The 12,965-nt window shown below is 36.7% G+C and overlaps 1 protein-coding gene across 1 annotated transcript in view; it reads right to left on the reverse strand.

Annotated features, from left to right (window-relative positions):
• Positions 1-12,965, reverse strand: part of grin2ca (glutamate receptor, ionotropic, N-methyl D-aspartate 2Ca) — a 129,601-nt gene that overhangs the window by 48,683 nt on the left and 67,953 nt on the right. Inside the window, exon 5 of the mRNA NM_001365787.1 lies at positions 2,259-2,373. Coding sequence (NP_001352716.1) covers positions 2,259-2,373 — 115 coding nt within the window. The remainder of the gene's footprint in view (positions 1-2,258; positions 2,374-12,965) is intronic.

Below are 12,965 nucleotides of genomic sequence, written 5' to 3' on the forward strand. Positions count from 1 at the left end.
ACCTCTGTATGACATCAGTTCACGTTCTCCAGGTAAAACTATAAATTCGACTAAAGTAAAAAAAATGGTTATTTCTTTTATTGTTAAGAAGATGCAGCCACTGTCTACTGTAGAAGTGACTACGTTTTGTAATATAGTAAGGTTTTTTCTCTTTTTGGAAACAGTTTACATACTTATTTAAGTATGTATTATGCAGTTTATTCAATGTATAAAGCTCAAAAAAGCTTTATTTTGATTTGGGAATGTTTTTTTATCGTCTTACTGTTGATTTTGTTATTAAACATTTTAAAGGTTTAAGATCTGTTTTTGCCTTAATATAAATTATTTCTTATTTGTACTCTTAGGCTTTATTGCAATTATTAACTTAATGGACAGTGAATTTACTTAGCTAATAACCCAAAACATACAAAAGTAGCAAACACTTTACTTTACATGCTTTCTTTAATCTCTATATACAGCATGTACATCTCTGGGCTCAGACAATTCTCAGAATATAATTTTATCCTACATTTTTTTAAAGGAAAATTAATGTTTAGGTTACACAGTGTGTTGTCAAATGCAGAGCTACTCTATAAAATAGGTGAAAAAACACCTGCAAGTTCTGAAAGAGATCAAACCTCAGGTAAGTAAAGCAACTTGCGAAAGCAACTCAAAAGTAATATAACGCCTTACTTTCCATAAAAAGTAACTAATTAATGCAATTAGTTACTTTTTGGGGGGAAGTAAGTCAATATTGTAATGCATTACTTTCAAAAGTACCTTTTCCCAACACTGAGCAAACGTACAGGGGTTCAGAGGGAAAAAAGACAGTGAACAAACAAGCTTAGAAGGTGGAAAGGGGGGACAGTCGAACTTGGGTTCTGACCAGTCAACTGAAAAAAGTGTGAAAGAACCCTATGTTATAAAGATAGAGATCATTTTCAGTAGGCTTTTGTCCAATTTTGTGTTCATTTGTAGATTTTAGGTCCAGATGGGACCAGTTGCAGCTGACATTTCTTTTTGACTTTGACTTTGACTTGGTGTGTCCCGGACCTGTTATAAAACTAGGTAAAGTCGTATGGATTTTACATTGTTGTTTTAAAACTGCTTCTGGTCATCGGCCTTTTAAATATTCTGGGGCACTGCTATGGAATAAATTGCCTGTGAATATTGGTTGGTATTAGTTTAAAATCTAAAAGCTGGCTCTTAAGCAGATTAGTATGGGCGATGGATTTTACAGTATGTTTTATATAATTACTTTGTGATTTGTATTTGTATTAATTTTTTATAATTTAATGTCACCGTATACTTGTTACTAGGGTTGGCCGATATGATAAAAAATGCAATCTCGACAATTATTTTCCATATTGAACGATGACGATATATATTTCAATATAAGTTGTCTATGCTTCCAGAATTAATAGAATAGCCAAACAACAAGTTAAGCCACAACAATTAGAGGGTCCATTAAATGGCATAACATATTTTCGGCTGATAAATTTTCGGTGGCCAAAAATTAGGTACATCTCTAATATCAACACACTTTAGATACCTATTGTTGCACATTTCTGCTGTGTGATTGGCTATTAGATCAATATAGAGAAAAAAAAAAAGTTCAGAGCTTATCACTTTTATTGACAGATAAACAATAAATAGATCATGATTCGATATAATACTGTTTATTGGCCCAGCCCTAGCTATTAATGGGAGTAGTATAATCTGTACTTGACATAAAGGACCACAATGGAAATAGGTTTTGTTTTTAAAAACTTTTTTGCGTATATCCTTGACCAATTAAGTTTATTCACTTATTTATTCTATCAAATAAGACGAAGAAGGAAAGAATGTTTTTGTGCAGCTTTCCATGAATGAGGAGGCTGACTGTGTTTCAATTGTTATCACTGACATGTAAAAATGCAGCAGATATACTATATGCTATAATTTATGTTGACCACAATAAAAATGCAGGCCATCAGAGAATGCTTTGGTCATAAAACCAGATGATGCACAGAAGATGCCGTCCAGCTCCGGTAAGAAACATAAATGTTTAATTTTATGTTCCATTTTCTGAAAATAAAAAGTGGAAGTTGACATATTTCAGATGAATAACACTGAGGTACACATGCTGTTTGTCTGTGGCATTTTGACTCACAACTACCCTGAGGGCAATGAAACCTGCGGAGGCGCGTTAAAATTGATGATGCCATTGGAGGTGCAACCTTTTGAATAGAGTATGGCAGAAGGAAATTCAATTGTACAAGCACAAAAAACATCCTTACCTTATCCCACTGTCTCCCACGGTCCAGAGTGATTATGATCATTGAAGGGTTGACCAGATATCCATCACTGTTGAAGGAGAAATCAGTGTTCTCCCACGACACATTCAGCATATGCCTGCAAAAAATCAGACAGATGTTTTCTAAATGATATTTGTAGAATATCAATAATTAATTAACATCAAATCAATTATGATTCACAGATGAAAGCATACAAGTCTCCCAGAACAAATGACCAACCACAAAATAAAAGACTAAACTAACAACTTTTCCGCAGCGGACTCGTTTTAAATCAGTAATTTATACTGAAGCAGGTGCATTCTTTGGGGGCTGTTGAGTTCAACGCATACCCGTGAATGCAAAAGAAAGTGCTCATGACAAATACAGTATGTGAGTTCTCAACTATTGTGGAGTAATTATATTCATTCATTAATTTTCTTGTCGGCTTAGTCCCTTTATTAATCTGGGGTCGCCACTGCGGAATGAAGCGCCAACTTATCCAGCACGTTTTTACACAGTGGATGCCCTTCCAGCTGCAACCCATCTTTGGGAAACATCCACACGCACACACACACTCACTACGACCAATTTAGCCTACCCAATTCACCTGTACCGCATGTCTTTGGACTGTGGGGGAAACCGGAGCTCCCGGAGGAAACCCACGCGAACGCAGGGAGAACATGCAAACTCCACACAGAAACAGAGTAATTATATTGTATTTCTAAAATAAACTAGGCTCTTTCTGTTGATCAGGACTCCAGTGAGTGTTTGTGTCTATACTCTGGAGAGCAATGAATGTGTCTATTTACATTGTTTTTGCTGAGTGATGAGTCGATCAGAGGAATTAGAATCTTCTCAAAAAAATGTTCAATGGTGAGTTCTTAAACACACAATATATAAAGATTCAGTGTGTAATTTATGGCAGACATCTTCAAAGACATCTTAATATAAACATGTATTGTAATGTGCATACATATATTTAACAAATGTAATGCAAATATTTATGTAAATGTTAATAATAAATGTAAACAAACACGATGGTAGACATTGTAAACGCACTGTGTAATTAAGATTCAGCAAATGGGAGTTTTGATATTGATTATTTTTTTATGTGCAATTCACAGAATAGTTTCAGTTAAAATTGGCAGAGATGGCAGCCTAACAGTCAAGTGCCAAACACAATGCATTACAACAAAAACAACTGTCTGACAGCTAAAAAAAATGTCAACAGTAATAAAATATTGACTTATTTGTTACAAAAGACCAAAGTTGGGTGTAACGCAGTCCACAGTAATATGTTACTGTATTCTAATTACATTTTTGGGGAACGCAGAAATGCAATGAATTACATTTTAAATTTGTGTAATTTGATTACAGTTACTAAAGTCAGTGTAATTGTGTTACTTGCGTACAAAGATAGTTTTGTGAAGAAAAAATGCTTTATTTAAGTCCCGTTTTCCGCTGCAAAGCCACTTAATAAGCATGCACTTTTGTTTTGCTGAAGAACGTGAGCTGAAATGGCTGCTGATGAAAGTGGTTGCTTCTTCAAGTGGAGATACAGACATTACTTTGATTTCATTGAGCATAAAAAAAAATGTCGCAGTGAAATGCCGTCTCTATAAAACTTTCGACTGCTTTTGACTCGACTTGTTCAAGCATTCTACGACAATATCCGTCACCAAGAAACACACCAGCACCAAAAAACACAGCAGTCCAACTCAGCCTAAACAGAATTTTTGTACAGAATCAGGCCTAAAAGTATCTCACATATTACACATATATCACATATGTTTTGTGCATGTAAGTTTGTTATTTCCAATGAAGACGTGCAGCTTGCGCACACATATACGAAGTGCATATTGTGCACGCTTACATTTTCGATGCGCACCAGTTGAAAATCACAAGTCACTCGACAAGAACTGACCGATCAGCTTCATGCTTTGTATGTAATATACACATTTCGGTAGACTAATTATCTCAGACAAACACAAAACACTTCAGCACTGCAGTGGTTTTGCAATGTAAATGGTCACAGGTATCCAGTTTTCTTGTCATCTTTTGTGTTAAAAAAAAGACAAACAGGTTTGGAACAAGTGAATGAGAGAATTTTAAGTTTTGGGTGAACTCTTTAAGTCTTTTGAATATGTCAAGCTGCTGTGATCAACCCATTGTAATGTTTTTCAGTGAATATTAAATTACTGAAAGAGCAGCAGTTTATTTTGTATTTTTATGGGTATATTTATCAAATATACAGTTGAAATCTTCACAGTGTGTCTGATATTATTTTTTTCTTCTGGAGAAAGTCTTATTTGTTTTATTACAGCTAGAATAAAAGCAGTTTTTAATTAAAAAAAAAACATTTTAAGGTCACAATTATTAGCCCACTTTACGCTTTATTTTTTAAAATAATCTACAGAACAAGCCATCCATGTACAATAACTTGCCTAATTACCCTAGCATGCCTAGTTAACATAGTTAAGCCTTTAATTGTCACTTTAAGCTGTATAGAAGTGTCTTGAAAAATATCTAGTAAAATATTATGTACTGTCATCATGGCAAAGATAAAATAAATCAGTTATTGGAAATGAGTTATTAAAACTATTATGTTTAGAAATGTGTTGAAAAACTTCTCTCTGTTAAACAGGAATTGGGGAAAAAATAAACAGGGCCTAATAATTCAGGGGGTTTAATAATTCTGACTTCAACTCCATGTTTTGGTAATCTGATTACTTTTTGCATTGGGTAATTAGTAATGTAATCAGATTACAATTTTCCAGTAGTAATGAGTAATTTGTAATCTTTTACTTTTTTAAAGTAACTTACCCAACACTGTAAAAGACTGCATCAAATATGGGAAAACATGTAAGCTTAGAAATGTGTCATGCACTAGAGAAGATTTCATTGTTTCTTGAGCATCATGAGCACAGATTTGAGCTGCTTCATCCTGTTATTGCAAGTTGGCAAACCCATTTGAAGAGGCATTATCTGCCTAATACTGCTGCCTGGCTGGTGATGTAAAGGATAAAGCCTTCCTAATGACATTTACTTGATTTAAACTGTTTTTGTAGGTTTGCTGGTGAGGGTTTAATGACCATTCATTTTCAGATTCTTTTCTATTATTTCTAAAAGGTGGAGGAACAAAGTGGAGGCCATCCAATATAAAATTAGCCTTGGCCCTCAAAATTTATTAAACCCCCCGACATTTGCACTGCATTGTAACACAATGGAAACACTGCAAAACACCCTAGAACTGGGGTCTCCAAACCTGGTCCTGGAGGGCTGTGTCCTTGCTTGAGAGTTTAGCTCTAACCCTAATCAAACACACCTGAACCAGATAATCAAGCTCTTAGTAGATTTACTACAAACTTCCTGGCAGGTGTGTTGAGGCAAGCTAGAGCTAGTCTCAGCAGGGAACTGGCCCTCCAGGACCGAGTTTGGACACCCATGTCCTAGAAACTGCATAGAAAACTACCCAGAACACTCTACAGTATATGTGGTGTGTTCGAGGCACATTTCTGCCTGTCAAACAGTGTCCCCAGTTTCATATAGTAGCAGACTTTTTCACATTTTTTTGGCCTCTCAGGGTTTCGCAGCATCCTGGTAATTATTGTGGAGCATTGGAAAACAAACTTTGCAAACCTATTCAGCTGAAACAAATTCCCAAAGCTATGGGAACTGCCAAAACCATGCCAACACTTCCACTTCTGCCTCCCAGAGGACATTGTTTCTCATTTTTGTGGCTCCTTCACTTCTCGTAGATCTCCATTATAACCATCTAAATCAACCCGGTTCCAAATGCACAGAAAGAGCTCATTGTGGAGCAGGATCTGTGTCAGGAGAAATCATTACTTTCAGAAGAACAATCCTATTCCACCAAAAAATCACAAGAAATGGAGAAGAACTACACAAACTGCATTATTTAATGTTAGAGGCTTAAAAAATACCCAACCTTAATATTCAAGTTCAGCATAAATTATACCTTAAAGGGGTGATATAGTACTGTCTTAAAGAATTTTACTTATTCATTGATTCATTTTCCTTTGGCTTAGTCCTTTTAATAATCAGTGGTTGCCACAGCGGAATGAACCGCCATCTTATCTAACATTTTACGCAGCGGATGCCCTTCCAGCTGTAACCCTGCACTGGGAAACACACATACACTCCACACAGAAACGCCAACAGACCCAGTGCGCTCTCGCTCAGCACAGAGCAAATTTCTTTAGATATATCGTTAATATTTCGCTGAACAGATCAGCCACTTTTGATGCTCATAAACAATCATACAGTCCTCGTGCTGCAGGTATTAGGAGGTAATGAAGCAGTCCCATAAAAGCCACGTCTCGTCTCCAGTTTCGGACCAAGTGAACCGTGCTCTGGCACACCTCTTCCAAGCGGCCAGGGCCGGCCAAGTGAACCGTGCCTGAGACTGATTCAGAGCACTCACACTTCTCAAACGAACCGAGAAACGGCCTTGGGCACGGTTCGGATAGCATAGTGTGAGTACACCCTAAATGACAAAAGTTGGTTAAAAATTGTACATATCTATATGAACTAAATTGTACGAATTCCTACCAGTTAGCCACTGTTTTGCCAATACATACAAAAATTAGTTTGTTTTCTCATGAGATCAGGCTGAATGTATGCCCTTAGTTCATTTAAGCAAATACTTTACCAACATAATGAAAACCTATCGTAAAGTGTATTGTAGGACATGCAAAAATGTCATAGGTGTTGTAATTTGCCAGAGAAGGTCATATTATAAAAATGTAAGCATTTTTGCAGCAGTTTGTAGTTTCTATATCTATTAAATTAAAAACATTGCCGTTTCAAATTGCTAGCATGTTGTTGACATTATTTAGCACATTTCTAGCATATTTGATCACACTGCTAGCATGATTGTCATGTTGCTATAATGATAAAACACTCTACAGTACTAGCTTGTGAAGCACTTCTAGTGTTACAGTATTTGGGATACTGCTAGCACAAATGTATCTTGTAGCATTTTGTAGCATGTTGTAGCACATTAATAGCATGTTGTGTGGATGATTTAACATGGTAGCAGAACTCTGGCACATATTGAAGTTTCTTGTATAATTATAGATTTGATTTTTGGCCGTATTTTAACACTTAGCTTATGCAGAATGAGTCAAATCATACTCGTCCTGTAAACGTATCGCTATATTCAATTTTGGAGAGCTCCAAATATATCCCAGAAGGGTTTTTTTTTTTTTTGTGGATTTTTGCTGTTTTTGTCTTCACAAATCTACCAGAACCTGCTGTGCATGATTTTTGCGATCTCAAATTTCTCTCTTGAGTGCTATTTGCGCCTGCTGTTCTTGCATAAATCCACCAGAGGCTGCTTCTGACTGACTGACCGATCGACTGACCCACCCTCCTTCCTCCCTAAACCAAACCAATAGTGTTGTCAAAAGCACAGATTGTCTCGCCCTCCCACTTCCCTTAACCCAACCGACAAATTTAAAAAGTAATCCAGAAAAAAAAGCTTTTACCTGATTTATACCATGTTTTCAGGCTTTTACTATTGGCTTCTGTTTTTTTCTCACGTGTTTTTTTGGAACAGTTCTTCGGCAGACTATTAGACATACTTGTAGCAGTGGGAAAGCTGTCCATAAGGAGGTAAGCACAAAAAGGAGCGCCATCATACTGCTCCATAGTGTTTGTTTTAAAAATGAAATGCAGCCATACATACTTCCGGCTTCATAATTTGTGATCTCCAGGAATGTATATGGGGCTACGATTTCAGAATAAGCCTATGCTGCATCATGTATGTATATAGTTCTATTAAGTGTTGCTTTCGAGCATGTCTAAAGCAAGGTTTGTATTATAATATGGAAAATGTGTTATGATATATTAAAAGTTTTAGTCATTTGAAGGCTTTAATTGCAAATTCCAAATTTACACTGGATTTTATCCCTACAATGCATGTAAACTACCTTGATATCAAAATTACATCAAATTGCCATCTAACATTGGTAACAATTTTTTTTTGACGCCAATGTTAGATGTCAATTTAATGTTATTTTGACATCAAGGTAGTGAATTGACATCAAATCTATTTGCATTTTAGACATGTTTTGGACTCATTTCTTGATGTTGTTCTGACATCAAGGTGGCCGCTGGGCAGGTTTTTATGTCCTCACATCAAAAAAATTCTAAAGTAATCGTGTATATGCACAGCTAGTGTTTCTCCCCATACTGATAAACGTCCGGTAAACAGTTAATGGGATTTTTTTTAAATTTTGTGAAGTTTAATTTATTAAACTAGTTTCGAGAGGAGTATGTACTCATGATTAAACCAGCTGTCTCATATTAGCTAATCACGATCCTTCAATCAAGGATCCCTAGTTCCTATATATATCTCCTCCTTTTCCACTTACAACTATCTTTGTCTTGAAGAATCCCCCCTCCTCCCCCTTCTTCCACCTTTATCCAAAATAGGTAGCTCGGCGGCCCAGCAACCAGCAGCCATACCAATAGCTCCGGCTCCCTGCTGAGCTTCTGGTATCTCTGCGTTGCACTCCCCCCCCCCCCCCCCTGCATAATATTTTTGCACCATTTAATATAAAATGTTATATACGGTATAGGGTAGTATTTAAAACAAGTTGGAACTATTTAGAAATACAACAGGCAGCACGGTGGCACAGTGGGTAGCACAATCGCCTCACAGCAATAAGGTTACTGGTTCGAGCCTCGGCTGGATCAATTAGCATTTCTGTGTGGAATTTGCATATACTCCCCTCGTTCACGAGGGTTTCCCCCTGGTGCTCCCGTTTCCCCCCACAGTCATTCCACTGTGGAGACCCCTAATTAATAAAGGGACTCAGCCGAAAAGAAAATGAATGAGTGAATAGAACTACAACTGTAATAAATTAAATACTTCAGTTTTTACTACTGTAAACGGTGGTGTATTTTAATATATAGATATACACTGTAGTCCTACTGTAGTAGAAATGCATTTGTAGTGCAGTTTTGGGTCATTGGTTTATATTACTATAGTTGGATTACCACAGCAACTATAGAATTACCACAACAGATTAAGTCGAGCAGTTTACTACAGTATTTACTTCACTATAAATTACTATAGCATTTTTGATATGAGTCTACTACAATATATTGTCATAAACCGTTGATGGCACAGCTTCTGAATTCTCTTCATTAGAGACGAGGCAAAAAACACAGATGTCTTTTACACATCGTCATGGGCATCATTAGTATTGTTGAACTGCTAAAGTTTACACAACACCACAGATCCGGTATAAATGGATCAGAACAAACTCAATTATTACTTCACAAAGTCCGATGCACCTTTGTTGCTTCACTGCTTCTGTTGTTCAAAACATTAGCTCCTATGCCCAAAGCATTATTAAATCATATAATTACAGCCACATGATTCATCATGCACCATAATTCAGTCTCGCTGTGGGTGGGATATTGGACAGCCTTGTCTCATCTCTACACACATGCAGTGTCCCAGCGGAGGTGCTGAAAAACCCCCTGAGTATTATGGGCACGCTTGAGTGTCATCTGTGTGAAAAGCCAGCGTAATCTGATAATCTGCTGTAATCTCATTAACAGGTAAAATGACTTAATCGCCAGAGCATTAAAATCAAACTTAATTAAAAGCGGCCCATCAATAGTGAGGGTGACTCCTCTGGATCGAGATCATTTGGGTGGCGTTTTTATCTTTTTGCCCTAAAACCGAATGAATAACAGGAAAATAAATCCCCTCAAAAGCAAGATTATATTGTCAAGAAGCCATGCTATCAGGGGAATTTTAATGAGTTCAGCTCTGTTCCAAAGCATAGCAGTTCCAAAGACAGCAGGCTAACCACCATGCAAATAAGCAGAAACTCAAATAGTGCTTGATTGAGAAAGTTGTTGGTATAGCCTTGCCTAGTAAATGCTACTGCAGCTAGATTAGCAGGAGACGAGCTTTATCTTTCAGTCTGACCCAATGAAAAGTCTATAAAACTCCTTATTTTCAATAGAGATGAAAGAATTTGAGTTGAAAACAGAATGCTGTGAGCACACTGCTAGTCGTGTGACAAAAACTGACCAATCAGCTTCATATTTTGTATGTAATATTCACATTTCGGTTGACTAATTACCTCAGACAAACACAGAACAACTTAAAAACTGCAGTGCTTTTTCATTTTCTCTATAAATAAAACTTGTATCAGAGCTGCAGCAATGGTTTGTCAGCTTGTCATCCTTAAATGGTTGATGGTCTTCTAGAGAATGTAGCCAATGTCGAGACTGTTATGCATTTGTTTTTTGATTGTATGCATGTAAAATATTTCTGGTTTGATGTTAAATGTCTATTTAATATACTGAGTGGTCATAGAATTATTATTAAGAAAAGGGATGTCATATTTAACAAAGATAAAAAGATGTAGATAAGAATCTCTTGTTTATGTTAAATATGTTGTTATTATTAGGCAAGTTTCATATAAACAAGTGTAAATGGTCGGAGAGGAAGCCTAACATCTTCCATTTCAAGGCTGATTTAAACATTTATTTTGAAACTCTTAAAGGACTTTCAAGTTGTAAAGCGACCAGAACTGTGAATATACTTAAAAAGCTAAACTCCTCTTCTCTTTGGTGAATGTTATGTATACCCGCTCTTGTTTTTTATTCCTTTTATTGGTCTCTTTTACCTTTTTGTTACTTTGTTTGCACGTTTATGCTAAAATGCGAAATATTGTAAGACTTGTTATGCATTTGACTGGAAATGTTCAGCAAATACAATAAAAATAAAAATAAAGAAAATGCACCTATAGCCACCTCGCCAGCATCATGGCCCCGAACCCAACAAATGCCCCCTGGCCACAGTACAACTACCAAGTGTTGACCGGTCCACAGTAATTAAAAGATTAGGGACGGCTGGTGTAGCCGATTCGTAATTGTAATAATTGAGCCATCTTAAGAGGCGTAATGATGTCTGTTTCAGTTGGACATTAAAACAAACATGCTTCTAAAAGTTCTTAGTAATGCAAGTGGGAAGATTTATAGTTTGCGTGTTTGAAATGACACAAGTGTGAAGCTCGTCATTTAAAGGGCCATGAAACCCCCCGTTTCAGCAGGATGTTTTCACACCTCTAGTTTGAAAAAAGTCAGGAAAAGGGTTGTCTAGCTCTGTTTGGGTGGGAGTGTCGGGGGAGGGAAAATGGGCAGGGTTTGAATAAAAATGGGAGTTGCCATGTGGGCACGCGCTTCTGACCGAGGAAAAACAAACACACATGCAGGGGAAAAGACAGTCTGTGTAATGACGGTGAAATGTTTGATACCGCACGTCGGATAAGAGAAAAAAGCCTCTGCATTTCTCTGTAACTCAGATGCACTCGGTAGGTCAGAAAGCCATGTGTGTGTAGACTATCCTGTCACAAAATGTGGCAAATTCAACACGACGGTTAGCAAAAGTTTGCTTACAGTGTTCACGTGTTTACACACAGAGAGCAGCATTTACAGCGGATCTTTCAATATTGTAGTGATTTTAACATACTGTAAACTAAGTAACTTAGAAATCATTTTGACTAAGGTCTGTCTTTAAACACTGAAAGAGTACTGCTGACCATACGAACTATATATTTGCCATCTGAATGAACAAAGAAAGAGCACTTATCGCACACACTTACCGAATCTGTAGACAGGGCAATCAGCACATACTGGAGCTGCGTCTTTTTTTAAAGAAGACGAGCAGCAAATACGGATCTTACCATTGATGAGAAATGCTCTTGAGTAAAAAAATGTTCCAAACAAACAAATTTTTGCCGCGCGTCACGAGCTCTGATCCACACGTTAGTCCAGCAGCGCTCTCATAAAGAGAAAATAAAACAAAACCTTCAAATTATGAAAGCAACACTGGCGACCCATATCTCCAAACAATTCTTACTCTTTTCCCACAACTTTTGCCAACATGATGTGTGTTGTCTCTCTGCTGTCTGAACACTGTTTCAGGTACAGTCTAAGAAAGCTAGCATGCATATTAATAAAGTTGCAGTGCATACATAATGGAGCATGCTGATTGGTTTGAACCAAGCCATACTCATGATTGAATGCAACACACTCAGAGATGTAATACGGGACACCCAGGTACGAACATCTACACACTGTAATACACGATAAGATTTCATGGCCGTGATGCAGCTTCAAAAATTAGTTTTAAACCGGAAGTACGAATTTGCTCAAAATAACGCAAAAACAATAAATTTTCACTTTTTAGTGTAATATAGGTGTCCTAATAGTGTTTTTAGCAGTGTGGGACACATATACAACTGTCAACAGCTCAAAAAATGTGTTTTGGTGTTTCATGATCCTTTAATAATGCACTCGAAAATAAAAAAAAATTGGTTTGCTGTTTGTTCAAACTACTTATATAAAATAAGCTGAAACAACCAGTGGTGGAAAGAGTACTGAAAAATCATACTCAAGTAAAAGTACCATTACTTGCCTAAAGTTGAGTAAAAGTATCTGTTGTAAAATTACTCAAAGTATGAGTAAAAAGTAGCCCTTTTAAAAGTACTCAAGAGTAGTGAGTATGACACTGTTAAAAGCTGATGCGTTTACATGTAATTTGTACATGTGTGTGTAAATGTAACATTCTGTAGTGCATTTAGTTATTGCCCAGCAGGCACACGTCAAAAGACAATAATATTAGGTTAGATTTAAGTTGTGATGTCAGGTGACTAA

This window comes from Danio rerio, chromosome 3, assembly GCF_049306965.1.
Source record: "Danio rerio strain Tuebingen ecotype United States chromosome 3, GRCz12tu, whole genome shotgun sequence".
In the NCBI taxonomy this organism is placed as follows: domain Eukaryota; kingdom Metazoa; phylum Chordata; class Actinopteri; order Cypriniformes; family Danionidae; genus Danio; species Danio rerio.